Source organism: Rhea americana, unplaced genomic scaffold, assembly GCF_003343005.1.
Source record: "Rhea americana isolate MKP2758 unplaced genomic scaffold, rheAme1 scaffold_101, whole genome shotgun sequence".
Taxonomy (NCBI): Eukaryota; Metazoa; Chordata; class Aves; order Rheiformes; family Rheidae; genus Rhea; species Rhea americana.
The window spans coordinates 2,679,413-2,706,021 of record NW_028185051.1 but is presented as its reverse complement, the minus strand read 5'-3'; the positions used below and the strand labels follow the sequence as shown (position 1 = coordinate 2,706,021).

Below are 26,609 nucleotides of genomic sequence, written 5' to 3'. Positions count from 1 at the left end.
AACTTTTGCAAGTGCTTTCAGAATTAAATTTAGCAAGTTCGATTGTGCTATCTTTTAAATATGTTTTTTTTTAAGATTAAAAACAGTGTTCTGAATGGCCTTTCAATTTGTGACCAAAATAAAACTTTGTCCGTGTACTCTGATTTCGAGAGAGGAAGGGGTGTTTATAAAATTATTATTACAACTTCCATTATTTAACAATACTGAAGGTTTGTTTACTGACCAGCTGCAGGTCCTCTGTATTTTTTTCATAATATTGTTCCTCCCAGCCAACTTTTTTCCCTTCCATACAGTAACTGCTTGATTGTTAGTGGCTCAACTTACATATGCAACTGGTCTTGATTTAAAGACTCCAAGTGATTAATGGTTAAGTAATCCCTTTGGCACACTGTCCCAATGGCTAATGATCCTCAGTAGTTTTTTTTTTTAATGTGTCCTATTTCCTGCTTGAATTTTGCTGACTTCAGCAAGTGATACCATGGCTGAAATGACTAGTACCTACTTTGCATGAAATCCTGCAGCTAGAAAACTTACAGTGAGGCAGTTAGGTCTCTGTCACAGCTGAGCACTGAATGTCTCCATATTTTTTACTTGAGCAATCTCTTCTTGGTAGGATGATAATTTAAGAGTAAAAATGAGATTAAAATATGTTCACCATTCACTTTCTCAGCAAAACAGTGAGATCATGCTTGGACGTAGCCTTGTTTTGCAGAAGTTGTCTTTTTGAGGGATCTTGGGTTCATACTTGAGAAATGGCAATGCAGCATGAAATATGTTTTTTTGATTTGGTTCAGCCATTGCCTAAGTCTGGAATTCTGACCTCTTGTAGAATTCAAGTCTGATAAAAACGTTTTATGCATTTTGATGGCAGTTATTCTCTTGCCCCGTGTTCAAATGAACAAATTTCCACCCCTTCACCATCTTCTTTTCCTGCCTTCCTCCTTTTCTGTTACCTCTTTTGCCTTCTTCCCTGCCTCTTCTCTGCCTGTTAACATCCCTCTTGCTTGTATCTATCTCTGATGGAATAGTAATGTAATAAAATTGGATGAGCAGCGAATTACTTATATCAGAGTAAACTAAATTTTAGAAGCAGAGGAACAAAAGTTTTACTTTTGTGGATGAGCTTTTGAGTAAAGAAAAGGTGAAATTCATTTATAGATGAAAAGAAAAAAAAGTCATTTTGTTTAACTTGAATGTCGTCTTAAACTTCAAACAAAATGTTCTGTACTTAAGGGGAACATGGAGAGGAGTGAAAAGTTATTTAAATTTTCATTTTTCAACATAAGAAAGCTTTTTAATAGTGAAGAATGCTATTTTGAAACAAAACCCACCATTTTATTCAGGAAATGTTGAAATGAGCTTCACAGCATTATAAGATAAAATATTTTCAGTGCTTTTAGAACATTTTCTAGTCTTCATCCCTCTTTCCCCCATCAAAACTCCTTGCAGTGCTTGACCTAAGCGTGTGAACTCTTCCTCCTCCCTTCCTTCCTCCCTCTCCCTCCCCCACAGAAAAGGGGGCCCTGGCACTGTACTAAAGGCACTTGCCAGATCGGGCAGGAACGCAGCACATTTCAGTGGGAGAGATGTGAACTTCATGAGCCTCGAGGCCCAGGTCAGCCTGCTGTGCTCTCCCAACCTCCGTCTACGGCACGTGCCCCCTCAACAAGTGTTGGGTGCTGGAGAGGCAGCGTTGATGACTGAAGGTATAGTTACAAAAAGGGGGGTAACCTGGTGTGAGTTGGTCGCTTTTTTCTGAACCTCCCAGCAGAAAGAGGTGGCAGCACGCAGATACCTCTGAGAGAGTTTCAGACATCTGTGGATTAAAAGTCCATTTATTTTGAAAGCTGAACAGTATGGTGCATTTTTATGAGAGTACATCGTTTAGCCATGTAACCCTGTTACAAACTAAAGGGGTAATAGAGGTGCCCAAATATTTGACAGCAAGTTTTTTCATAAATATTAAGTTTTCATTTAAAAGTAAACATATTTTCTGTCAAATCTCTTTTTCTGGAGACGACATCTGTGTTTAGAGATTCTGCTGAGAAGGGGACACAACAAGTAGTGGTCCTGATGGCAAATTCCTTCTTGCAAAATAAAAGCATCTGCTCTGCCGTGCATTTATTTTTTTTTGCTTTGTTTTTTGGGTGTAGGGATTTATTTTGTTTGTTTTTCAGATCCGTCCTGTGAGATTTTACTCTATTTTGAAAAACTGTTTTATGTGACACAGCTCGGATCTGGTACCTTTCTGCCCCTCCTGCTCTTTTCTCTCTCCAGGTAGAAAGCAATGCTGTTCTGACATTGCAGTGCCAAGTAAAATCATAGTAGTGAGACTGAATCAATCTGCCCAGAGATACTGGGTTTTAGTTTGTTAGTACTATAATAAAACTGGGATGCATGTACTGAAGGGTCAGGTTTGGCCAAAGGAGTAGTATAGCTGTAACAGTGTGGCACTATTATTTTCCTGTGGTGTTTATTTTCTGTTATGCACATTCATGAGAGTTTTCACCAGTAGCTGCTACTTCTTGCCTCTTTCCCATAATCCTGCTTTCTCTGCAAAATCTTCCTTCTGCAACTTTTCTGTACTGTCAAATGAAAAAAAAATAGAAATTACTTTTCTGGGGCACTTGGCCTCTAGGTGAGTCCCTCTTTTTTATATTCACAATGAAAGGAGTATTGCTGGCTTACACCTGTGAGATACTGTGTCATAAATATGATCAATAGTCATTTGCATCCCATTACTTTTATCCTAGCTATATTCCTATGGGCGGGATGTCAGATTCACTGCAGTGTAGTATGTTGTCTAATCAATAATAATAACATAGCTTTTTATCCTGATGGCAATCTCATGGAAGAATTTGGAAACCATTTGTTATATGAGTAGTGGTACGAAACCTATGTTATGAAACCTATGATGTGTTAACACCAATCAGGCTGCATGTTCCCTTCAAGTTTTTAGTGCATTGTGTCACCTTCCATTAAGTTTAAACATGTTACGCAGCTGCACTTTAAAGTGCTTCACTCCTTTGTAGGTTAAAAAAGATGAGGCAGAAGAATTTGTTTCGGCTTTCCCAGGCTGCCCATGGATTGCAGGAAGACTCCAGCTTTCCTTGGAGTTGTGGTCTAATTGCTACTTATTAAAAATAATGAACTATCTTCCTAGTTGTACTTTTCCGCTGCAGATGTAATTAGTGTTCATCCCCCCCAACCCCAACTCCTTTGCTAGGCTGATGGAGCTGAGAGGAGGGAAACTGAAGCAATTTGAAACCTTGTTAGAAATTTATGAAGTGCTAAAATGTTTTATTCCCAGAGGCTGGTTTGCCAGCTGTCACTGGTAAGCCATTCGCTGCCTGCCTCGGAGTGAGTGCGTCTGCGATAGCAGGGGGAGGCAGCAGGCCACAGCCAACATGAGCGCGTACGTCGTTTGGCAAATTACACACTCCGTAATTAGCAGGAAGTAGAGTGAAACTAATTATTTTTCTCCTCAATTGGGCCAATGACATTTGAGAGGAGGACGGATGTGGCAGCAGGTGGGTGGGGGGAAGGCGCAACGGGGCCACGATGGCCCTCTGCCTCCTGCAGCCCACACCAAGGTGGTGGCCATCCCTCTCCCTGCCCTCTCCTTGTGTGCAGGTTGTGGCCAGCAGTAGGAAAGTTGTGTGCTTGCTCTGCAGATCAGTTTTCTTCGTTTTGCATGACTAGGACCAGCCTGTGGAAACAGTCCCTTTGGACCACAGGAAKGCTGGGCATCAGCATTGCTGTAGGTGATTCCTGGAGAGACACCATGTAGGACAGGGTTCAGGTTTTAGGAAGTAAGGTGCTTTTGCCATCTTCTCATTAAGTCAGTGCCAGGTCTGCGTGTGCCTTTAAAATAGATTGAGTTGGCCCAAAAGSTGGCTCCAGTGGACTGTTCATCTGGGAGAGTCTGCTTGTGGCAAAGGGAGAAAGAATCTATTAGGAGGATTAGTGCTGATTTTTAGTTTAGTTTTCCTTAACTAAAATGGAAATCAGTCTGCTTCCATTTCGTGATTCTCATTTGCAAGCAAGACAGTCACCTCTTACCTGCACATATAAGCTGCAGCATGGAGACCAGATTTTTTTTTTCTCCCCTACAAGGCTGACCTTTAAATTTCATTTCTATCTATGCATTTCTAAGGAAAGATTTTTACAAGGTCAGTTCAAAGACCGTATTATTTAAGTGGAGTCACTTGAAGTACAGTGCATGAAAGCATACTGCTAGAGGATGAACCACTAGAAAATGCATTAAGGGGGATTTAGAAAAGCAAAAATAGCTGCTGCTTTCTGCCTTAAACACCAGGTGAGCCACAGTTTAAAAAATGGTTATTGTTTTTGGGCTTTTTATTTTGTTTCTTCCCTGTAGCTAGGTCAAAAGGCTTCTTTATAGTTTTAGATTCTGGGCCTAGAGTCTGTTCTTCTCCTGGGTCATGTGGCCTGTCCTTTGAATGGAGCAAAATGTGTTTTTTTTGTTTTGTTGGTCTTTTTTCTTTTCTGTTCCCCCCATCCCACCTTGTGCTGGTCCCTCAAGTATTGTATTGATCGTATTCTTAACCCCTCTAATTCCTCAATTCGCTCCCTAGGCAGATCATTTCTTCTCCTAATTGCTGTTAAAGTTAGTAAAAGCACAATGTGTGTAGCCTTATTATTTTCTTCCCCTCATTTGATTTCAATGCATTTTCTACTCATTATGCCAAATAAGCCTGAGGAAGTCCTATCCACTGAGATATTAAGACCAGGAAAAAAGAAGTGTGTGTGTGCATGTGGATGCATGTACCCGTGGAAGGGGAAGCTAACAGTAGCAAGGTGTTTAAGCATCAGCTATGTACAAATCAAACTGTGTGCTCCAGGTAGACAGCACACATCCTTTAAGAATGACCTATTTGTAAAACTGTATTTTTTAAAAATAAACATGTCTTTCTGAAGAAATACCAAATATATTTAAAAGTAACATTCTTTTTGTGTATAGAAAGTGTTAGTTTATGGTGGTTCTACATCTTAAGTACACAAAGGAACCTGAGCTTCTGAGGCTTGAGTCTTGAATGCATCAAGCTGGCAATGCTACATGTGCATTATACGTGTGTTAAAAGGACCTTTAAAAAACAGGAAATTAATGTGCTTAAAAACCCTTGATTTTTCCTTCTTTACCTGTCAGCTGTTTATGTATATATAGACAATTCTCATTTATGGGGTGCTCTTGCCTATTTTTCAGCTCCTGTTGTTTGTGTCACAGCTTTTCAGCGCAGTTCATAGAGGAAAATCAGGGTTCCTCAGCAGCACGGGAAAAAATGAAGTTTTCTAAGCCTTCCCTCTTCAGGCAGCAAAAGTCAATTTTGTATCACAGTCTCTCTCAGATGTCTCTAAGTGGCTTCAGGTGCCCAGCCTGAGTGACCTACCTGTCCCCAGTGAGCACCTATGACTCTCTGTGCTCCTGCTCTGTTTTCACCTCCACCACAGTCTCCCCTGCCTGGCACAGGACACAGACCAAATAGCAATACAGTGCAGCAGTGCTAGGCTGGAAGAACASAACTATCCTCTTTTCTCTTTGTATGCTTTCTTCACTCTCCCTCCTCCCTGCCAGCATGTCCCATTTTGGCATTACCGCTTCTGCTTGCTGTAGATGGGATGGATGGAGCCAGAGAGACTGAGTGGAAGTGAGCATGCGATGGATGGGAGCCCACCTGGCCCCGCTGCAAGCTCTACAAGGGCAGTGGTGTGAGGGCAGGCTGGATGGCTCTGCTGTGTAAACCAGTGCTGATCAGGCAGAGTCCTACTGCAAAACAGAGAGTGCCTGTTATTTAACACTATGTATTTGCAGCTCCTGTTGTTTGGCCACCTTGGGCAGCTGCTATCTTTGCTCATGCCTAAAGCTTGCCTGGCAAGTACATGACATTGGTGCCTGCTGCCTGCATACAGGGAGTACTACTACTGGTAGGTTAGACTAGCTTGAGAGGTAGTGGAGAAATGAAAGAGAAGTCAAATTGTCCTTTTGGAGAAGGGATGTCCTTCCGGTAGCTCTTGAAGAAACCAGTTCCACTGAGTAGGATCACTGACTTCAGTGTGCTACAGATCACAGTGCTGGCCTGTTCTCCTCTGCTCAGGAGCCCCTAGCAGTCTACAGGTGTTGCCAGGACAGAATAAAAAATGCTTCCTGTTCAGGATCATGAAGTAGGATCCAAGTAGAGAAAAACGAAGTGTGTGAGAAGTGATAGTGCTAAGATAGTGATAGTTCAAGAGCAAAGGGGACCAAATGGATATTGACAACAGGAGCAGAAGGACTGTGCTGTTGGATGCTGTCAGATGAGCACATGCTATTGCAAGGTATATTCAGAAAAGTGTGAAGAGTAAATAACATGAAGAAATGAGACTGTATAACTACTGAATGATATCCTAGCACTTATGAGATCAGTGGYGGAATTCCTATTTGACAGCATTGARCCAAGGATTYATCTAGCAGTAAGTTTTGTTTATGCTCTCTCTAAAAGAAGTCCAGAGACGCAATACAAGTGATTGGAAATGAAAGGAGACTCCCAATTGTTGTGGGAATGACAATGGTATGGTTATAGTTGAAGTTTAGTTGAAGAGGTGACATGACAACAGTGAAAGATGTAGCAAACATATAGCATGGAGAAGATAAAATGGATTGCCTTTTCTTAAGAGTGAGGAACAATAGGACACTGAATGAAATGTAAAAGAACTATCTTGTCCAACACTACATATAACTCACTCAATTCATAACCACAAAATACTGTGGCATGAGAGTTTAGTAGATACAAAACAAGAAGAGCTACTTTTATAAGCTGGAGAGCTGGTTGAAAAAAATTGTCAAAATGAAGGGTTGGGTGAGGTTATGAAATCTGTCTTTGTTTTCTGAGTGGATGAAGGGAAAATATTCTCATCATGCATGCTTTTGACTRTAGCGATAAGTGGATACCAATCTGAGCTTTTTCTAAATGAGAYGAGTCATATGGAAGGAACTCTGTTGCATGCCTGTTTGTTACAAGGGTTACCTGCTTCTCAGAGATGTCAGCTGTTATCTGAGGTGGTTGATCTGACTGAGAAGATCCCAGAAATAGAAAATAAGATTGACAAAAAGAGTGAAGTGTAGATATTGATAGGTGAAAAAAGACAAATAATTTTTTTTGTCTAATTCATCAAATTATAGTTTGTACTTACTTGGCAGAGAAACCTGGTCTTTAGATTTGAGTAAAGACAGATAATTAGAAGTCAACTCATATTCAATTTATGTAAGAAATTTTCCCTGAAATATAAGGGTTCATCTWCTGTCTGCAAATATGAAGGATCAGCTTCATGTATGTGACACAGGCCCCTCTGGCAAGTTGGTGTCACACCGACAACAATGTGCAGCTTGTCCCKGGCGGGTTTTCCTGGAGGAGCAGAGGAGTTCTTCCTGCGTGTGGGCGTGGAGCTCCTGAGAGCAGTCYGGGTGATACCTACATAATGTGCAGGGAAACACAGTTCGTAACCTCATGTTTTGTTGAGTGATCAAAATTTGGGCTTTCCTACTTAGGACTGAGGTCATCTGGATCTTTTTCTTAGCTTTAGCACCCCAATTTATTTGTATATTTATATTGTATATATCTGTAATTCAAATTAGAGTTCTGCCTCTAAAAAATCCACCTGCCTAAAATGCTTGGTTAGTATTTATGAGAATGTGAGTTGATGGTGATGTTCTGTCATTTTTAGCCTCCAAGATGTTTGTTTTGTGCCTTTTTTGCAATGTCTGCTTCTGATTTTATTTTTTTTCTTCCCTGCTTTGACCTTTCTCTGTACCCAGTCTCACATTGTTACCTGTATTAGCATTTGCATGATGCTTTCTGTACAGAAGTCTAAGTACTGTACAGTTGAACTCTCAGGCTAGCTTTTAATTTTAAATACAGTTTAAATGAAGTCTTAGATAAGCATACTAATAAATTAAGTATACTTAGCAATCAAAATTTTTAAGTAGCTTTTAAATTACTTCACCTGCAGCACATCAGTTGCATACATAGGCAAATAATTTTTCTTACTGGTGCTGAATGAGAATAAAGGTCTCATTTCACTGACAAGACAGATCTTGCATGCGTTGCCATTAGAAGGGGATAGTGGTTGAGCTTTCTGGAGCAAAAGCACACCCTGAAGCTAAGTAGTGAACCATTGTAGTCATAGCAAAGTAATCTTTAAAACAGTTTACCTGTGAATGGAGTGGGTCAGAGGTAGCCCAGTAGCCACAAAAGCATGGAGCTCAGACTACCTAAACCTGCTTGAGCATCCATGCARTCTACACAGATGGTCATGTCACAGCAAAACTACTGCTGATTATTAGTGAAATGGCTTAAACTGAGTTTTGTGTGTGCTTGGGTTAAGCTGTGGTTGCAGCAGTGACTGCAGTGTAGGTAAACAGCTATGCTATTCCTGTGCTTTGCAAAGGTCAATGCAGCCCTGACCTGGGAGGAAGGGAGCTGCACCTCTTTATTCTCTTGCATGACTGGAGATGTATGTTTGTGTTGGACTGGGCAATGCCTGGAGTGGAGTTTGCAGCTTCCAGTAAATCCTCAAACAATTCTAAATAGCTTTTGCCCATCTGCCTCCTTTTCCTATCCTTTATGCCAACTCTAGAATCTTTAAATAAACCTGAAAACAGTGTTTCTTCTGAGTTTATTTTTTGCACTTAGATGGTTGCTGATAGACTGCTTCTTGTCTAGGAACTTTCTGGTGTCTATTGTAGAAAGATGTGATGTCTGGGTGGATCTTTACCCACCACAGGRAATCCTCCTCTTACATGATTAAAATATGCAATTGCAATTGTAATAAATAGTGTGCTGTAATAGAAAATTATTCTGTGATGATACATTTTCTTAAATAATGAAGTCTACAGCAAACCACCTAAGAGGCTCCAAATTGAGACTTTTTCATTTATTCTACCCTCTTTCTTTGCCTCCACTTTTAACATCAATTATATTCTTGTCCATTAAGTAGTTAATGAATCATCTTAGTGTTCTAATGAAAATTAACGTGTACAAACTTTGCAGAAAGTCTGTACAGAATTTGCAGAGGATTGGCAGAATGYAGAGTCTGAAACTGCTGTTTTGACAATGTTGTGAAATGTGTATGAGCGGTCATTGTATCCCTTTGCTTTCTGTTACAAATGTTACCTTTGCTTGCTGTATCAGGACTAATGCAAATTTCAGCCACACAAACGCGGCSGTTAGAAATGCATCTCAGAGATCATTACTGCGTGCTGCAAGACTGTGCTTGCAGATCAACAGAACACAGGCTACTCGGCGCTTTCCCTCTTCGCACAAGTCTCCCTGGGAGAGGCAGGCTATTGTCCTGCCAATCATTTTCGGTTTCGTGTGTCTAGGGTCTGTTCTCCGGGATGACATACCAGATGAAGAGAAGACTGATGATAACGTCTGAGGAGAGGTCGCTGAGAGCCACAAAACGGGGCTCATATAAGGTCCCCAAAGAGTCATAGTAGTCATCTGATACTCTGTTTATTTTTTAAAAAGAAAAACTCGTTTTGCTTTTAACGGCAGTATTCAGTTAAAATATTCAGTTTGATGAAGTGCTTGTGATTTATGTAGTAAGATTTGCTTGCCGTTTTCCCACTAGATTGATCATATTTGTTTATTAGTGAGATATATTTACAGAGTAAAGATCCCAAAGGCTAGAATCTGGAAGAAAGAAATAATTTCCAAGCTTCTTAAGGATAAGAAATATAGAATTTAAGACCTTGTTGAAATCCCTGTTGAAACTGTCATATCCCCAGAATCATCAAAATATAAGATTTCTATATACAATATATCTGTGTGGTATAATACATCTTGCTTTAAAAAAAATGAAGAAATGTCTCTGTGTTTGTGTGCTTATTTAGGATGGGAGGGGTTCTGTGCTGGTGGATGATTGAGTTGAAAAACAAAAGAAATGTGTACTTGCCCCTGTTGTTGTTCTGTCTTATTGTGGCTGCTTATGTTCAGAAATACCCACTGTATTTTTTATTGGATCGCACTGTTTTAAAAAAAATCATATGCACGACTACTACCATTCTCCACAGTGGCATTTTGTTCAGCCCAAATATGAGATCACTTTACTTCCCCACTTTCAGGGTTAACCTTCTGTGAGGTGAGGTCCTAAAAGGACACCGGAGCTCATGGAAACTGATAAAAAAAAGGCAATTTCTCCCCTTCCTCCTCACCCAGTCCTTAACCTAATTAAATGTACGGTAGTTGAAGCTTATGCTAGTTGCTACCAGGTTTTTTGTTATTGTTATTGTCTTGATTAAACATAACAACAGATCAATGGGAGAGTGAAATCAGGCCGTTTAAAACAGGTACAGGCTTAAGCCAAGTGTTTGGTTTCACTATGGAATAATAAAGCAAACCAAAATGTTCAGAATTTTAATGATAAGGTCCCTAGACTAGCTGATTATATGCAATAGTGTCTGACATGTGAAGCTGAGAATGTTTAATTGAGACTATTTTTAAAGGAAGAATTTTGGATGTGAAGTATGTAAGGTGTGGGAGGGATGGATTGGTTTGGTTGCTTTTTTAAGGCTAGCAGTTTAAGAACAGCCAAAGAGAGACTAGACTTCTGTATCAGAAGGCAGAATATCCTAATCTGTTGTGGCTAACGCAAACAAATTACGGAGGGAATGTAACCTTCTCATTCAGGTTTAACTGCAGAGAGGGAAATAGGGCTAAGACCTTTGCAGAGGAATGATTATTATGCACCTGGATGTCTGCGGTCTCCTGCACGGTTGTCTCTAGCTGTGCAGCATCACAGGTGAGCCAGCAGTCCAGTCTAACTTATGTTACCAAGGGCTGTGCGTTTGGCCATTAATTTATCTATTTAAATATGACAGCGATTTTGTATGTACACCTTTACAAGTGACACAGTAAAATGAAAAATTTCAGGCTTTTTGATGAGAAAATGTAACTATTTGCTTTTTCTTTTCCTTTTTCTTTTCCTTTTTCTTTTCCTTTTTCCTCAACAGTACTGTCACTAAGGGAGAATATATTAATTTTCTCCTTTTTTAATTTACCAGTCAGGACAAGATGTTTTAGTTTGTGCAAGGGAATGGCTTAAGGTGATCATAACAAACAAGGCCAATATTTTTCCACCCTTCACCTCCCTGAATGGGGGAATAGCAGATAGTCTTTCTATTTTGAGAAGCACATTTTGGGGGGAGTTGGAGAAAAGAGTACTCATGGATTTTTTTCTTCCTCAATCCAAGATGTGGAGGAAAAGCTGAATTTTCTGAAAATTCTGGATGAAAAAAGGAGAGAAAAGGAGAGATAGAATAACATTCTCTGTTTTGACCCTTGAAACTGAAGTGCGCTCTTTGTACATCAAGAGCTCTGTTTTAGGATGTGCAAACGAGCCCTAGGGATACTTGTGATATTGGTCTATACCTTGTCTTTGATACAACAGAAGAAGGATAAAGTTTAAGATATTACTTGATTGATCTTTTTTAAAAAAAGTTCTCCTCAGCCTGAACTTTCTACTCTTAATGCCTCTTTTTGTCTGCATAAATAAAGAGAAGGGAGGTCATGAGTTTGAGCTCTTCTGATGCTGCCATCATCTTCTACACTTAAAGATTACTTAAGGTGCTTGTTACTTAACACCTTCTCTGTGTGTTCTGGCTTTGTGAGGGACTTCACATTCACCTAAAGTTTTGGACAAAATGACAGCTGGCAAGTCAGTACTTTTATCATTCAGTTTTCCTGGGCTTCTCTTTTCCTTACTCCTTTCTTCTAATGCTGCCTTCTCCATGATGTATTGAAATACTATTAATGTGACTTCTAGGACCTGATCCTATGGGAACTACTAGTCATAAAAATACTTATTATCCAGAAACCTGTTCTAGCCGATGAACTTTTGGTTAAACTCAGTGCCTGCTAAGGCAATGATGCTGAAAGAGTGGGCTCCTCTTTTATTAATGCTTTGAGCTGATCATACAATAAAAGTATTTGTACATATATAGGAAATTTAAAACAGCCAAAATTTCTCCTTGCTTTCCCTTTCCCTTTCCCATTCTTTGTTGTCATTTGCATGGATTTTTTTCTGCACATGAGCCTGAGCTTTGTAGGCATACAATTAAACATATTTATACAATATGTATGTAGGCATACAATTAAACATATTTTCAGCAGTTACTGTCTCATACAAATGTTCCCGTGTCTGCTAAGAGGATCTATTCTTCCTTCCTCTGCCACCCCTTTACCTTCAAACAGTATTTGCGAGTACTCCATCTACTTACGGCTACCTGCCTATATATATCTATTTGTGTGACTGGGAACCAGAACTCCTTTTGTGGCTTTCCTATCTTAACTTTATACTAGCAGGTACAGAAATGCTAAAAGGATGAATATTAGAATCCTTCCAACATGGCCTCCTTGCATCTTTTGTTCCTTACCACTACAGTTGTCTTGGATACTGTATTTGCTGTAGTCTGACCCTGCTGGAGGTATAAGCAGCAGCTGACATTTTGCTATCCATTTGGGACAAACAGAAGTAAAAATCAAAGTAATGTATTAGTTAGACACTTTAATCTTTGTTCATATTCCTGATCCAGTACAAAATGTCATTAAACTGTGATAGTGATTACACATAATGACTACTTGATACTTTGATTTTGCTCAAAAGATATCTTTTATCTCATCCTTATTTACACTCTAAGTCAGCTTCAGAATCTGCACTGCTGTCAATTTATATGATGCAGATACTTAATTAGCGCTGATTAGAAGCAAGAGTGCGTGTGGGAGAAGCTATTTTGCCAAACACATTTGCTTTATTAAGCCTTAAATATTATGATTTAATGTGGTTGATGAATGAAAAGGTATATTTGTAGCTTATTAGAGTTTGCTTGGTTGCACCAATTTCAATGGAGTCCATCAAAGCTGAGGGGTAGAGGATGTGTAATGCTTGGGTTGTGAAATAGCTGTGGCCCAGAGCTGCTAGGGAAGGTGCATCCTCACCGCTTTTGCCCCAGACCAGCACAGGGAGTAGGAGTTGCAGCTCTGGTAACGTTATGGATAAACTAAGTACCACCAACACAAAAAGTGACAAGGAAAGAGTTCCTGGAAGCAGGCTGTTTTAATAAAAGTCTAAATGGAAGGACCTCCATATTAGCCTTCTCTTGAATGCACTTGCCTCTTCTGCTCAGCCTCAATATTGCACTGAAAAAATGTCATTAAAAGCAAGGAGTAAGATTTTGGGGAAGAAAGGGAAATCTCTAAAGGTAAGTTGGGGGAAATCTAAAATAAAATAGGATAAGGAAACTGAGATGATTTGAAACTAAAAAGAGGGAAAGCTAGCAGTTTATGATGATTTACCCTCCARGGCTGAAATCCTTAAAATTGTTGCTGTTCTAGCCTTCAAGCCTGGGCAAATGGTGATAAAGTCAAGATGAAAAATAATGAGAAAGTTCCCAAATAAAGTATACTGAGATGAACATCTGGGCCAAAGTAACCCAATCCCTAAGGAACTAGGATTCCCTGGTGCTAGAAAAATAATTACAAAAAATTAAAAAACTTGTAAATGGGCCAGACATAAGATATTGTACTCCTTCCTGTGCAATCCACCCCAATGTTGTTAAGCAGGAGAGTACACAAAGGTATAGAAGCAAACTAGCATCTTTCAAAAAACAAATGTCCTGTCCAAACATGAAAGAAAAAAAGAAATTAAACCTTACCAAGTGAAATGTCTGACTCAATGAAGCAGACTGAAACAGATTTTGAGAAGGAGCTTGCCCAAGGCTTAAAAGATGTGGTAAGGCTGATGAAAGAGCAAAAGAAGTGTTCAGGAAGCCGCTATAGAAAAGCCATGTGAATTCCACTGAACTTCTCCTTGACTTTCTTAATTATGATATTCCCACCAGCAGAGATGTTTTAAGGTTGGAGTTGCTAGTCTTTGATTTAAATGCAATCCTGTACATAGTGTGCAGAAGGTGCAAAACTGGGTTGTCAGACCTACTGCACATGAATTACATAGTCTATCTGCCCGGGCATTTTGCAAGAGCTAAACTGCTTGYACATAGATGGGTTTCACAGGAGCAGTATTTCAGTCCATTACCAGGACAAGTGTGCCCAGTCTTGCTGCACAACTTAACTAGAAAATATGAAATCACCTTCTGCACTTCGTGCCTCAAGTGGTAGTGAGACCACATCCCCGTTGCTCTCCTTCTCTTTAGAAGGCAATTTTGAGGAAAGACCTAAACAGCAGCTCAAGTGGAAGAAATTTTGAAGGAAATGAATCCACTGAATGTCAATGAATCACTAGCCCTGGATCAAGAGTTCTAAATAAAATTAAATATATTATTGCTTTAGGAAATGGTGACTGTTGTAACTTTTGCTTAAATTGACTTAGATTTGCTGTTTTTCTTTGGATACTTAACATCAGGGTTTTTGGTTTTGTTAAAGGACTTTATAGTTGGAGAATTACCAGCTAGTCAGTCTTTCTTGAATCAGCTTAAAGAACAAAATTATTAGGAAACATAGGTACATGTAATATACTAAGGGGAGAAGTCAGACATGATCTTAGCAAAGGAAAGTTATGCCTTGCAGATTATTACAATGTTTATGAAGGAGTCAATAGGCAGGTGGGCAAGGAGAGTGCGCACAGTATAACATACTTGAATCTTCAAAAAGAGTTCATCAAAGTGTCATATCAAATAGTTTGAAGGAATGTAAGTTGCCAGGGGGTAAGAGACATCCTCTTGTAGATTAATGATAGATTAAAAAAGGAAATAGGAAACAAACAGCCTAGAGAGAAATCACTGTCAGGGAACACCAGGAACCTGTGCTAAGGTATGAGTTGTTCAAAATATACAAATCTGAATGGAAAAATGGTGTAAATAGTAAAGTGAATAAGTCTTCTAATGAAACAGAGTATTCAGGATAGCCTAACCACATGTAAAGAGCTGAAAAGAACTAGAGCTCATGTGATATTGGGGAATAAAATGACATGTGAGGAATAAAATATGTGTGGAATGCTGTAAACAGAAAAAGTAATTAGCTGGTTAGCTGCATAATATTGGACACTAAAAAAAATGAGCTGTCACCTCTAGGGAAGGGTTGTGATGGACTGCTTCCTAAGCATCCTTTATCAGCTGAAGTTGGAGATGGGATAATGAGTAGTGTTGTAGTGTTTGAGCTGCTTAGTGCCCACATGATTACTGGTTTTATTTTGATGCTTACTAATGCTGAATCACTTCAGGAACCTTTTGACAAATTCGTTATAAAAATAGTCAATATTATATATAACTTCTGTTCTCTTCGCGTAAGTGTGGTTATCTGCTGAGAGTTATTGGTACTGGCTGTTTGCACTGACCGAAAGTAATTGTTATTCTGTGCTTTTTGGCTTTGTGTGTTTTTTTTAAATTTTTTAATTTTTACTCCCTCCCCTTTGCTTGGGTGCTTTGATATGCAGCTGTGCTCCCTTTACTTCCCTGCCTTAAATAGGCAAGTCCATGTTCCTCTCTTGGTACTGTGTGTGGAGGRTGGGGAAGGGCTGCTCTTGTTCTGTAAGTGGGATGTTGCTGTGACTCAGCCCAAGCCAACCTCTGCTAATATGACGGGCAAACTGTCAAAATGAATACAGACAAACAGAGATCTTCTCCTCACAGGTGGAAAAATCTAGCACAATTGTGAATTAGCGTTAGTGCAACAAAATGCTTTAKATGTGCTGCATGTTCTGCAGTGGCTTAGAAATGCACAGCAGGCTGGGAAGTCCAAAAACCAAGTGGCCATGTTCATAACCAAATTTCTAATCCGGATAGAGTTTGCTCCACAGAGCCCTCTCTAGAGCCAAGGATTTGTCCTCTCCAAAGCCTTTCACAACAGCATGTATTGTCTTGCCAGTGACTTGGGAATATTTTTCATTTTTGAATTTTTGGGTGCCTCATCTTATTCTCCTACAGACCTGTAGGCCCCTTGACTAAGGGCCCTTTCGTGGTTTAATGGAAATAGAGGGTTACTTGCATTTAAGTTGGAACTGAGGGGGAAGTGAGAGGCAATTAACTCATGCTTCCTGAGTAGAAATGCTTCTATACTGCAATACCATATGACATGTGATGCACATGATGCACCACACTACTGCTATATCTTGTCCTTGAAGCACTGGTGGCTATGGTGATGACTGGCACCATTGAGACTACATGTTTTGTATGGTATTTCCTAATTAGGATCTATAGTGGAGTTCAATACTGCTACTATGTTTAGTAGCCTCTGAGAACTGCATCTTTTTAGGCAGTGCTGCAGTCACTGCTCTGCTGATTCTTTTGCTCGGGGGGTGGATTCTGCATGTACCTTCCTCTGGCATGACCTGACAACTGAGCACAACAGTGTCTTCACAGGAAGCAGTGTACCATCAAAACTTGGACCTAATGCTTTCTGCAGCTTAATTTAATGCAAAAATATTTAGCAGTGTTTCTCTATCGCTTTGTATAACAAAACATTGTGCCTCATATGCTGATGACTGCCAGCATGTATTTCAGATTCTTATGCTTGTATTTACTGGATGTGCTCGCTGAAAGTGTCTGGGTTAGAAACTGTGTAGGCCTAAGCCCAGACCTCCAGTCTTATCTTTCCTTTGGGGAAATATTCTTTCTCCCAGTGCTGAGCCCTCCTGAGAAGAACAAATTATTCTCCCATACTTCTCTGAGCGTGGAAGAAGGAAGAGACACAGCTGGGCATCAAGAGCTTTCCATAAGTCTTTCTTCTCTGTTAGGAGAGGGAACTTTAGCTGAATTAGCTTTTGGGGTCTGCTTTCTAGGATAATAACATGATATGGAGCTGAGAGGCTGGGGGTTACAGCTCACTTGACATGTTGGGTTTTTTCTTCTCTAATTTCTTACAGCTTGATGGTTGGAAAGCTTGCCCAGTCTATGGGGGACTAAGGCCAATTCTTGCTCTAGGCAGTAGTCACTCAAAAAAGTGAAAGTCACCCATGTGAAAAAGAAGGAGAAGAGAGACCATCCCAGAAGAGCTTCTTGGCTCTTTCCTGCATCTGGACGAAAGCTCTTGTAAGCCTCACCTGAGTGTCAGAGCATTCACCTAGGATGCATGAAAGATAACAGAGAAGTAACTAGATTGTAGGACTCTCATACTATAAATGAGTGTTCTAGTCCAGTGTTCGTTGCTGTGGAGCATCCTCATTGCTCAGTTACTTTCCCTGAAATTTATTGTGATTTACTCCCATCCTTGTGTGGAAGAGATTTTTGACATTCTGACTCTTTTCTGCACTCCTCCAAGGAAAAGTATGCTACCCTTTCTTTGCTATTATTCAGTAGTAAAAGTCTGTTGTCCTATCACATGTGGCAGAGGTGACCAACAGAACATTGTAAGAAAGCATTAGGTCAGCTGCAGCTCGTGCAGACAAGCTGCAGACTGAAAGTTGTTAATCTTACTCCAAGAGTCCTTGTAGGTAATGCCTTTATTTATGAAAATAGGGATAAATTTGTAAATCAATCAAAATTAAAACTATACAAATATTTGAGTCCAGTTTTTCAGAACTCTGTAACACAGCTAATTATCTTTATTCCTGTTGCTTCTAAAATACTTCTGGGAGAGAAAAAATAAGTCCAAGGCTTTTCTCTCATTTCTATCTGGTTGCTTTTGATGTTCTTATTGTATATCCTTTATGATAGGAATGAATAGATATGAACTTACAGATGACCTCTTGCTTCAATAAGCAATGATGCACATTTTTGTGCCCCCTCCCAGTCGACAGTTCTTTATTTGCTTTTTTCCTCAGTTTCTCTCTATGCTTTTTAAATAGCAAAAAATAACCTTAACCCATCAGCTCACTCTGTTAATTTATAGCCCAGACAAGCACTGGAATACCTATCCTATGTGAATTTCTATTCTTTCATTTAATCCATTATAGAACAAACAATTAAAAGAAAACATCTAAATGACGACCAAAGTACACTTTTTTTAGCTGATTAGAGAAACCCTTGACTTGCAGCTATTGTGTTTTTCATTCAGCATGTTTGTGTACTCAGGTCCCTACAGTGCACTCCACCAAAACCCATACTTCTTCTGCTTCCAGAGATGCAACTCATTTGTGAATTCCATTTTTTTTAATGGTTTGACCTCAGAACCTTTTATTTTAATTGTGGAAGCCTGCTTTGATTTAATGGAAGTTACTGTCCTGCGAGAATGATAATGTAAAACTACATGCTTTTTCTGTTGTGTTTTTTTTTGATAGGCAAAAACAATTGCATACTTAATTATCCTCATTAGAGGTTCTGATTTTGAAACTGATTCTAATGAATATCCCTTTGGAATAAAAGGTTGAGCACTAGCACGTTGAACCAGAGTAGCAAACTGAAAAAGCATCTTTTGCTTTCTGTTCCTTTTGTACACATTGTTTAGCCTCAAAATATGGGCTAGCATTACAGAACACACTAAATATCAAACTGTCCTGCATTTAGAGATTATATACCATGTAAAGAAATGTAACTTTCTGAATCATACCAATTATATAGTTTTATAAATTATAATAGTACAAAAATTGCTTCATGGTGCAGTAACAATCACCGCAATTTATAAGACTGTGTGAACTTGAAAAAGTCAAACATCTAAGAAGTGCTTTTACTTTACATCTTTCTTTTATCACATGTTAAGCCAAGTCTCCCTGATGAGAACTTTAACTGTGCACCTGCTATGGTGAAGTTAGTTGATCCTTTTTTTTCTTTTGATACAGGAGAGTTTGGGAACATCGTATTTTGCAAAGTGACAGGGTCCTCATTCCCTTGGCTCTTTCTTTATATGAGGAATATACAAATACCTGATAAAAGGAATGTCCAGTCTTAATACCAGTGCAAGGAATCCCTGGAAACCTCTCCCTTCAACCTACTGCCTTTTGTTTTAATTAAATTGTCTTGTTGTTTCTACATGGCACTGTGATAGATGGTGCATGAAGCAGGCTGAGGTCAATGCGTGGGTCAAAGCAAGTAGCTGGTTAAGGCAGAAGACTGCAGAAACCATCACAGTGATGACTTTGCTGGTTCTGAAGTGTGTTGGCCCTGGCAGGTCCAGCCTGGATATCTGCCTGCACCCTGCAGTGGGTGAGGGGAGGACTGCTGGGACTGCTGCTGTGTGGCCTCCACTTCGTAGCAGTGGCAGGCACCAGCAGTGGTTGCCACCTGATGGTAGGAGCAGTGGAAAGTGCTAAGTGCTGCTCTCCGGGGCTTCCTCCTAGCTCTCCAACCTTGCTGCATTGCCATCCTGCTGCCATCCCACCAGAAGGTGAATGGAGAGGTCTAGAGCAGAGGGATCTCTACCCCCAATCACCTTTCATCTTCAGATTACCTGACCCAGCCCTCCCCATCTCCTCCCTCCTYGGTCTGGGAAGAGTGCCCAGTGGGAGTGATGGGCACTCACGTTCTTATCTGTCTTCCTTGGGGCCTCTGATAACTTTCCTTGCTGAGGAAAAAGCAAGGCACATTTTAACTAAATTCAGAGAACTTCAGACTTTGAAGCGTAATGGTGTGCTGGCTCTCTGCCCTTTCCCTGTGCTGTTCGAGGCCCCCAGCAAGTGCCACTGTGAAGTTGGGGCACAGCAGGGTGGCGTTTCCGGGACAGGTAGGGGTTTAGCCATGCAAAGTCTCCTTTTTGACAAATTAACATTTTCCAATTTAAATATTGGCTAGAAGGACTAGAAAGACTCTTCTCACTTTTGCTTGTTCCCTGTTTAGAAGGCCATTTGAAGYATCTGTAGGAAGTATCACAGAAATTTATTTTATTAGGGCAATGAATGTTCCAGCATTCATCGCCGGAAGGTATATTTTTCTAGAAAAAAGTTTTTTTTGCCAAATGTTCTTATGAGCACCTGTAATCTGACCAGAGCAGAGCACAGAAGCTATCTTCATTTTTGTAGAAGGTGACAAATGCAGATATTTTTCCTTTTTTGCTTTTCTCAGCAGTTTGCAAGAAAGTAGCACTGATCAAGGAGATCAAATGGGCTTATAGGAAATAAATATGTTTTTCTCTTGACTCCTTTTTTGACTTGACTTAAAATTGTGTATGGTGCAGTTTAACTGATGCTTTTGTATTTATTTTTACTACTGTAGTAGTTTAATATACTAATCTATTTGTTAACTATATTTTAATCTCAGTGCAGTTTGTGTGATTGACCTCATTTTCTTCAGTATTAAAACTATTTTGTGATGATTTTAGTATTCTCTCATTGTTTTTTCTTTAACATCCCCTTTTCTTTTCTTCATTCTTTGATTTCCTTCTAGGAAACTGTGCTTTGGGGTCTGGTCAGGGTATGTTCATCCACTGCTGTTCCCCCCRACCCCATTCTTGAAGATGCCTGCCCTGCCTCTACCTTAATTTTATTCCTTGTGTGAGCTCTGTTTTCCCCCCTCTGCCTCCCAAATAAAGGAGACTATCTAATCCTTATCAATTTAGAGAGGCATATGAAATTCATGTCAGGGTCAGAATCAAAGCGAAAAATTATAAAAGGTCATTCATTTACCCTTGCTCTAATAAAATTTGTAGTATTTATYGCTCATACCCATCTACTAGTCATTAGGGCAAACCCCTAGAGGGAGACATGACCACAGATAGATTATAGTAATTCTCCATCAGTCTGATCTTTTCACAATAACTGAAATAATTTCTCTAAGTCCCTGCATAGATAATTGAGTAGTGATGATAATGTTGTCAATATTTGTAGGTGTCCAAACAGTTCTTTTTCCTTTCAAAGTCTTTACTTATTTATTTTGGGGAGGGGAGATGTGTTGGAGAAAAGAGGAAGAGTCAGAAAGGTTTTATCTATAAAGCCTTTTTCTTCATCATCTCAACCATGATATTATCAAGGCATCTTGAAAAAATTTCACCCTGAATAATGACACAGCTCAGTAACCATCACACTCTGCCACCTACCCAGACTGTCCTTCTTCACTTGTGCTCTGCACTGAATAATCTTTTGYATATTTGTGGTTGCATTTGTATTAATTCCATTCCTGGTTTGAAAGGCACAGCAATGCACTCTGAAATGTTTCAGTTAGTAGTTCTCTGTGTGTGTTTATGCAAAAAAGATCATCCTGCACCACTATGTTGTTCGAGTGTGGAGGGGATGTTTAACCTATGGTATGAGCCTAATAATTTGATTTTCTTAAACATAATGTAATGTTTAGAGGTTTTTAGCAACTTTCTTACAAATATTTCATTTTTAGTTGCTTTTTACCCAAATTTCATTTACCTCTGTCACAAAGTATTTGTTCTTTCTTTACACTGAATAATTAATTCTTATTTTCCTCAAGTGGTGAGGATTTGAATACTTTATATTGGCTATATAGAAAATGGTGTTGAAGATCTGTTTATTAAATTCCTCAATTGTTTTGTTATATTTGTGTTCCAAAATTTCACAGAGGAAAATRTCTGATCCCTGGAAGACCAGTATGTATTTCCTAAAGCTCAGTGTGGAATATTCACCTTCAGATGTGCGTATTTTTCTRTTAGCTTTAGTGAAAAAGAGATGCAGAAGCATCCAAAGGAGAGATAAACTGTGCCTAATAGCTATCATTTTTAAAAGGTCATATTCAAAACACATTTTCTTGCCTTCTTCCCTCCGAGTTCAGTGCAGTGAGAAAGGAACTCTGTCACTGATGAAATTTCTCATGAAATCTGCGGTCCTTTAGGGAGTTTTCAAGGAGTTCCCTTAAAAATCTCTCAATAAGCGTTAGCATCCTGACTTCCACAAGGTCTTGTTAGCTTTTTCCTTCTTTCCTTTCCATTTTTGAAGATAAACTCTCTCTTCTACCTCTCTCTCTCTCTCTCACCTCATCTCCACCCCAAGGGAGAARGAACATCTGTTTTGTCTTTTTTCCTATGGTTCTACTGTTGCTTTTTGTCTACCAACTCTCCTCTCCACCTCCCCCCCCCCCAAAAAAAAAATAGCCCAGCTTAATTTTTAAACTTCCTATAACTTGGAGATGTTTTGTGCAGTTGCTGGGGTGAGGACCGGGGAAGGACATGGCGCTTTTAGAATAATGCATGTGCCAGACAGACCGCGCATGCAGTAGAAGGGCTCATGACCGTAGGCAACAAACACCCACTCAGAAACTGAAAAAACTGAGGCAGCCAAGCAAGCCTGGATTTCTCCAGCTAAATGAGGTCTCCAAGAAAGGTGTGGGGGTATCTTAATGGCTCTCTGACTGGTGGAGACAAAGGAACAGGTCAGCGAACAGTTTGTCCCACCAGTGTGAAGTCTGAGCTGCCCTTACACTGTACTCGTCATTCTCCTCAGCTGTACTGGAGGCTCAAGACAGCCGCTSCTCTGACCTAGGCATGACACAGGGAATCTCTGGGTGAAAGGCAGTCCTCCAGAAGGCCCAGAGGCTGCTGATATGTTATTTTTTACACTTTGATTGGTGCTGGATGTGTTGGTAAGACTAGCTGYGTTCCTAGTTCCTTAACCACCCAAGGGACAGTGTCTCATCCTCCTTCGTCCTTGCCACTTTGTGGCTGAGAAGATGCCTGCAGCAGACATCCCCAGCTGTCACCTGTTGCTGGAGTGCGTTCTCCCATCATAGTAAGAAATAGCTCCAGCTGGCTGCTATCCAAGGCAAGAGTCAGCTCTGGGAAGGAGCTTTCTGAAAAAGAACTGTTCTTGAGGGGCTTATTTCCAATGGAGGCAAAATTCTGATTTTATTCTCTGCTGCCTTTACCTTTATTTTAAAATACTTTTATTTTACTCTTTGGGCTTACCTTCTGGATTTCTTACGTTTGAGTTGCTAGTATTTAACAGTGAGATATTCTTAAATTTTAAGGTGACACTTTATACAATCYGTTGCATCTAAAGAAAATACTTGATTGTTGCCCAGTTCGCTGATCACAAAGTCACTGGGGAGAAAAGGTGAGCAAATATTAATATCCAGGCCTGATGTTCCAGTGGAAAATGGTTTAAAAATCTGTTGCTATAAACCTACTGCAGTGCAGAAGAGCAGTCAACTGCTTAATTATGCAATTTATCTTTTCTACTTTGATTTTTATTTTGTCTAAATAATCTCAGTGGCCTATTTGCTCCAGAMTTTCAATTTGATTCATAGCTTTTATTTTATCTATATAAATATTTCATACTGAGTTTGATTAATCAAAGGGATAATGAGAAATATTTTTTCTTTATTTTKAAAATTTTATTCATTTAGGACTAAACTTTCCTCTTGCATAAACAACGSAGGAATAGAATTTAGCCTATGACTGAGACAGTCAATTTGCTTGCTCTATTACACCTAAAATCTGAAAAGTCTGAAAGATTTTATTTCTCAAGTCATTACAGAAAGGGTTTTTAAATATGAAGTAGTTCGGAGGGTGAATAAGCAAAGAATGATGGAGAAAGGGAAGAAGTTGATCTACTTTGGACAGATAGTTTCACAGTTCTCTATTGCATATCTTTCATTGCTTTGTTGTAACTGGTGCTGATCCCTCCAGGACGCTAGATCTTACACGGAACAAGCCAAAACCTGACTCAGGATGATAATTTAAATGTGGCATCATCTCTCTTATGTCTTAGTGACTCCTCCTTCTTTTCATTAAAAAAGGGCATTATGAAACACTGCTTTCCGCCTRTTTTATCTTGTGTAATATAATGAAGCCTTGATAAGTGAAGCATTGTAAGCAGAAATAGCAAAAGTGTTATTTGCCAGGCCCTGCTATAAAACCTCCAAATGCACAGTATATGTGTATGTAGAAGTCGCAGTACTACAGAATATGCAGCAGCTGCAGTGTCCTGGAGACCTCGAGGAAGGAGTGACATGCCAGACAGGAGAAAAGACAACGTCTGTATAGCCCCCCCAAAAAAAAAAAATCTGGTCTCATTCATGCCAATAGGTTTTGGTTTATTGAGGGCAAAGCCCGGTCTAGATCTTTACCACTATACCTACCCAGACTCACTATGCAATACTCATTTTACTTTTTGTTTTTGAACGTGCTCAACTTGCAGCTCCACCGTCCAGCTTGTCCTGAGATAAGCCCATTTACCTGACAGGAGATTTCTCAAGTGCTAAAAGAAATTTTGTATCCAGCTGACAGGTTCAGCACTTTGCTAGGCACAATGTGGCAGCACTGTCTCCCCTGAAAAGCAGGAGAAAATTCCTTGCRTATTATATTTTGTCAGTTCCCCTTACCATTTCAAGTAGCTGAGTCTAAGGTACTTTGATTAAATTTACAAAAAACACATCCTTCTTTCCTTCCCATTCTTGTTATATGAATATGATTATGGTTTCTCTTTAGCCTGAGATTCAAGAAATGTCTCTTGCCTTCTGTCTGTTGATCTGATAATCTATGTGCTCCTCAAAACACATGGTTAAGAGCATAGCTTTTCTATAGGCCTTCTTGCCCTGAAGGTGCAGGCTGCTCTTTACCTTCTCATTTCAGTTGGGGCATCCACTGAGATGCAGGCTTGCATATTTCCCTCAGGTGTTGTTGATATTCAGTGGTAAATAAACCATATTCAGGAGGAACCTTTGCATCTTCTTCCCTTGGATAGTTGACTGCTGTCATCGCTTTGAAAATGCAGATGTTTCTTTGTCAAAGCCACATTTAGTCAAATTCAACTGCAAGTCATCTTGGTTTTGACTTAGAGGGGTGCTAGAGGTTTGTTCATGCACCACAAGTTTTAGGGGTGGGCCGACGCATGTTTTCTTCGGCCCTCACAATTTTAGTTATAGTTCTGGAGACCAAATACTTCAAAAGATTTGTTTTCAGAATAGCATACAGGCAGCTGGTAGAACCAGTCTGATTTGTATTTTTTCTTTAATTCTAGCTYATTTTGTTCTTCAGATATTTCTCACTATTGTTTTATACCTCTTAACGTTCATAACTTTCCCTACTGCTCTTCCTTGCAACTTCCAGTCTGAGCTTATTGCTACTTACCATAAAATATGGTGGTTAGTCAGATCATATTTTACCGTTAAGATAAAGTAGCATATAATTACATATTGTCTTTGACTTGTCTCAATTTCAATTTGCTTTTGATATATCAGTTGTTCTGTTATTCAGCTAATCACTTTCTTCCTATGGAACATTACAGAGAAATATCTTTTTAATAAAAGATTCTATATGAAATCCCATTCTTGCTGTCGAATGTATCCAAGTAGCTTATGCATTGTTTTCCACCACAGAACACATCTGGATTGTCAGCGTTGTGTATATGTGTGTGTATTATAGCATTGCAACTATTTTCCAGGGATCCTAGTCTGTGTCTGCCGTTAAGATGAATGTATACCAGATGCTACTTTAAAATGAAGCACTATTGTATAGGTTGATTGATGGAAAGTTCATCAAAAGTAGTGAAAACTTCTRTAGGGGACACAATGTAAATGTAAAAATTAATTGTTACGTGCTGCCAATATGAGTCTCTAGTTTGGCTGTGCTGCATCTTGATTCGAAAGTTAGATTCTATGAAAGCGTCAAACCTAGTCCTTGATATTCCCTATTTTTATGACATTTGTAATTTGGTATCCAGCTTTTTATCCTCAGCCAGAAAATTTACTGTTTTTACCAGGATGTCTGTCAAGAAATAGTATAGTATAATGAAAGTTGGCAAATGTGAACTGTATTTATTACTGTTAGTCGTCTCTGCCAATAGAAATTAAAATGCCCTGTTGATTGTTTCACTTGTATTTGTAGAGAAAAGGCTGTATAGCAGATGAACAATGCCATTTTTTTTAAAAAAAATCTATTATGTTACCAACAATTCTGTTCTCTGCTTCATAGAATGACTATAATTAGAAATGTGATTATGTAAAAATGCAACTATCTTATTCAGCCCTACTTTTTCCTACGCATAGTCCTATTATGTCTCTTTTTGCTTTCCAGAAACCCAAGTTTCGGCTTGGGCTGAGCCCTTTTTTACAGGGGACTTACTCTGAACTAGCACCTGCCTCATCTGTATGCAGGGCCTCATCAGCTCCAGTGCCTGAAGATTTTTCTGCCTTTCATCTTGCTCTGTGATGCCCATTTATCTAGCTGCCTCCTGCACGCCAGAAGCCTTTCCCTGAAGTCCTTTCCCTTTAAGAGGGTCTCTCTTAGTCTTTCTCTTTTAGGATTCCCAGAGCCAGTCCCAGTCTCTCTTAGGGAGCACTTGCTGATGGTCTGTGCCAAGATCATATTTAGAAAAGAATCCTTTTCTACCTTATATCTCCCTGCCTSAAGCTGTCAGGAAAGATAAGGAAAAAAACCCTCCTTTTGGTGCTCCCAGCTACCTTAAGACTAAGTGACAGAGGTAGATGCTGCGCTTCATGCCTTAGCATTGGGGTTGCTAAGTATTTCTGCAGGATGGTAACACCTGTCTCGTGCAGATGAAGTCTAACCTTGAAATCTGTCTTACAGATGCTTACTCGGGCATGATGCATTATGATCACTTTTTTAAAAAAACTTACTTCTTACCTGACTTGCTTCAGATAGTCATGCCAGGATTCACTGCATTCAAAATATGGTGAAATATGCAGGTTTTTGTGTTTGTGTCAAACAAAATTGGCCAGGTTTTTATGGTGAGCGCTATATGCAAATGTACAATAGAGTGGTATTATTGGCAGTGTCTCCTACAGTTTATCGAAAAATACAAAAACTATG

General features: G+C 39.5%; 1 protein-coding gene across 1 annotated transcript in view; it reads left to right on the top strand.

Moving 5' to 3' along the window:
* Positions 1 to 24,427: 24,427 nt before the first annotated feature.
* DSCAM (DS cell adhesion molecule) overlaps positions 24,428 to 26,609 on the top strand; it is a 391,004-nt gene continuing 388,822 nt past the window's right edge. The window contains exons 1-2 of the mRNA XM_085305248.1: positions 24,428 to 24,452; positions 25,157 to 25,181. Coding sequence (XP_085161374.1) covers positions 24,428 to 24,452; positions 25,157 to 25,181 — 50 coding nt within the window. The remainder of the gene's footprint in view (positions 24,453 to 25,156; positions 25,182 to 26,609) is intronic.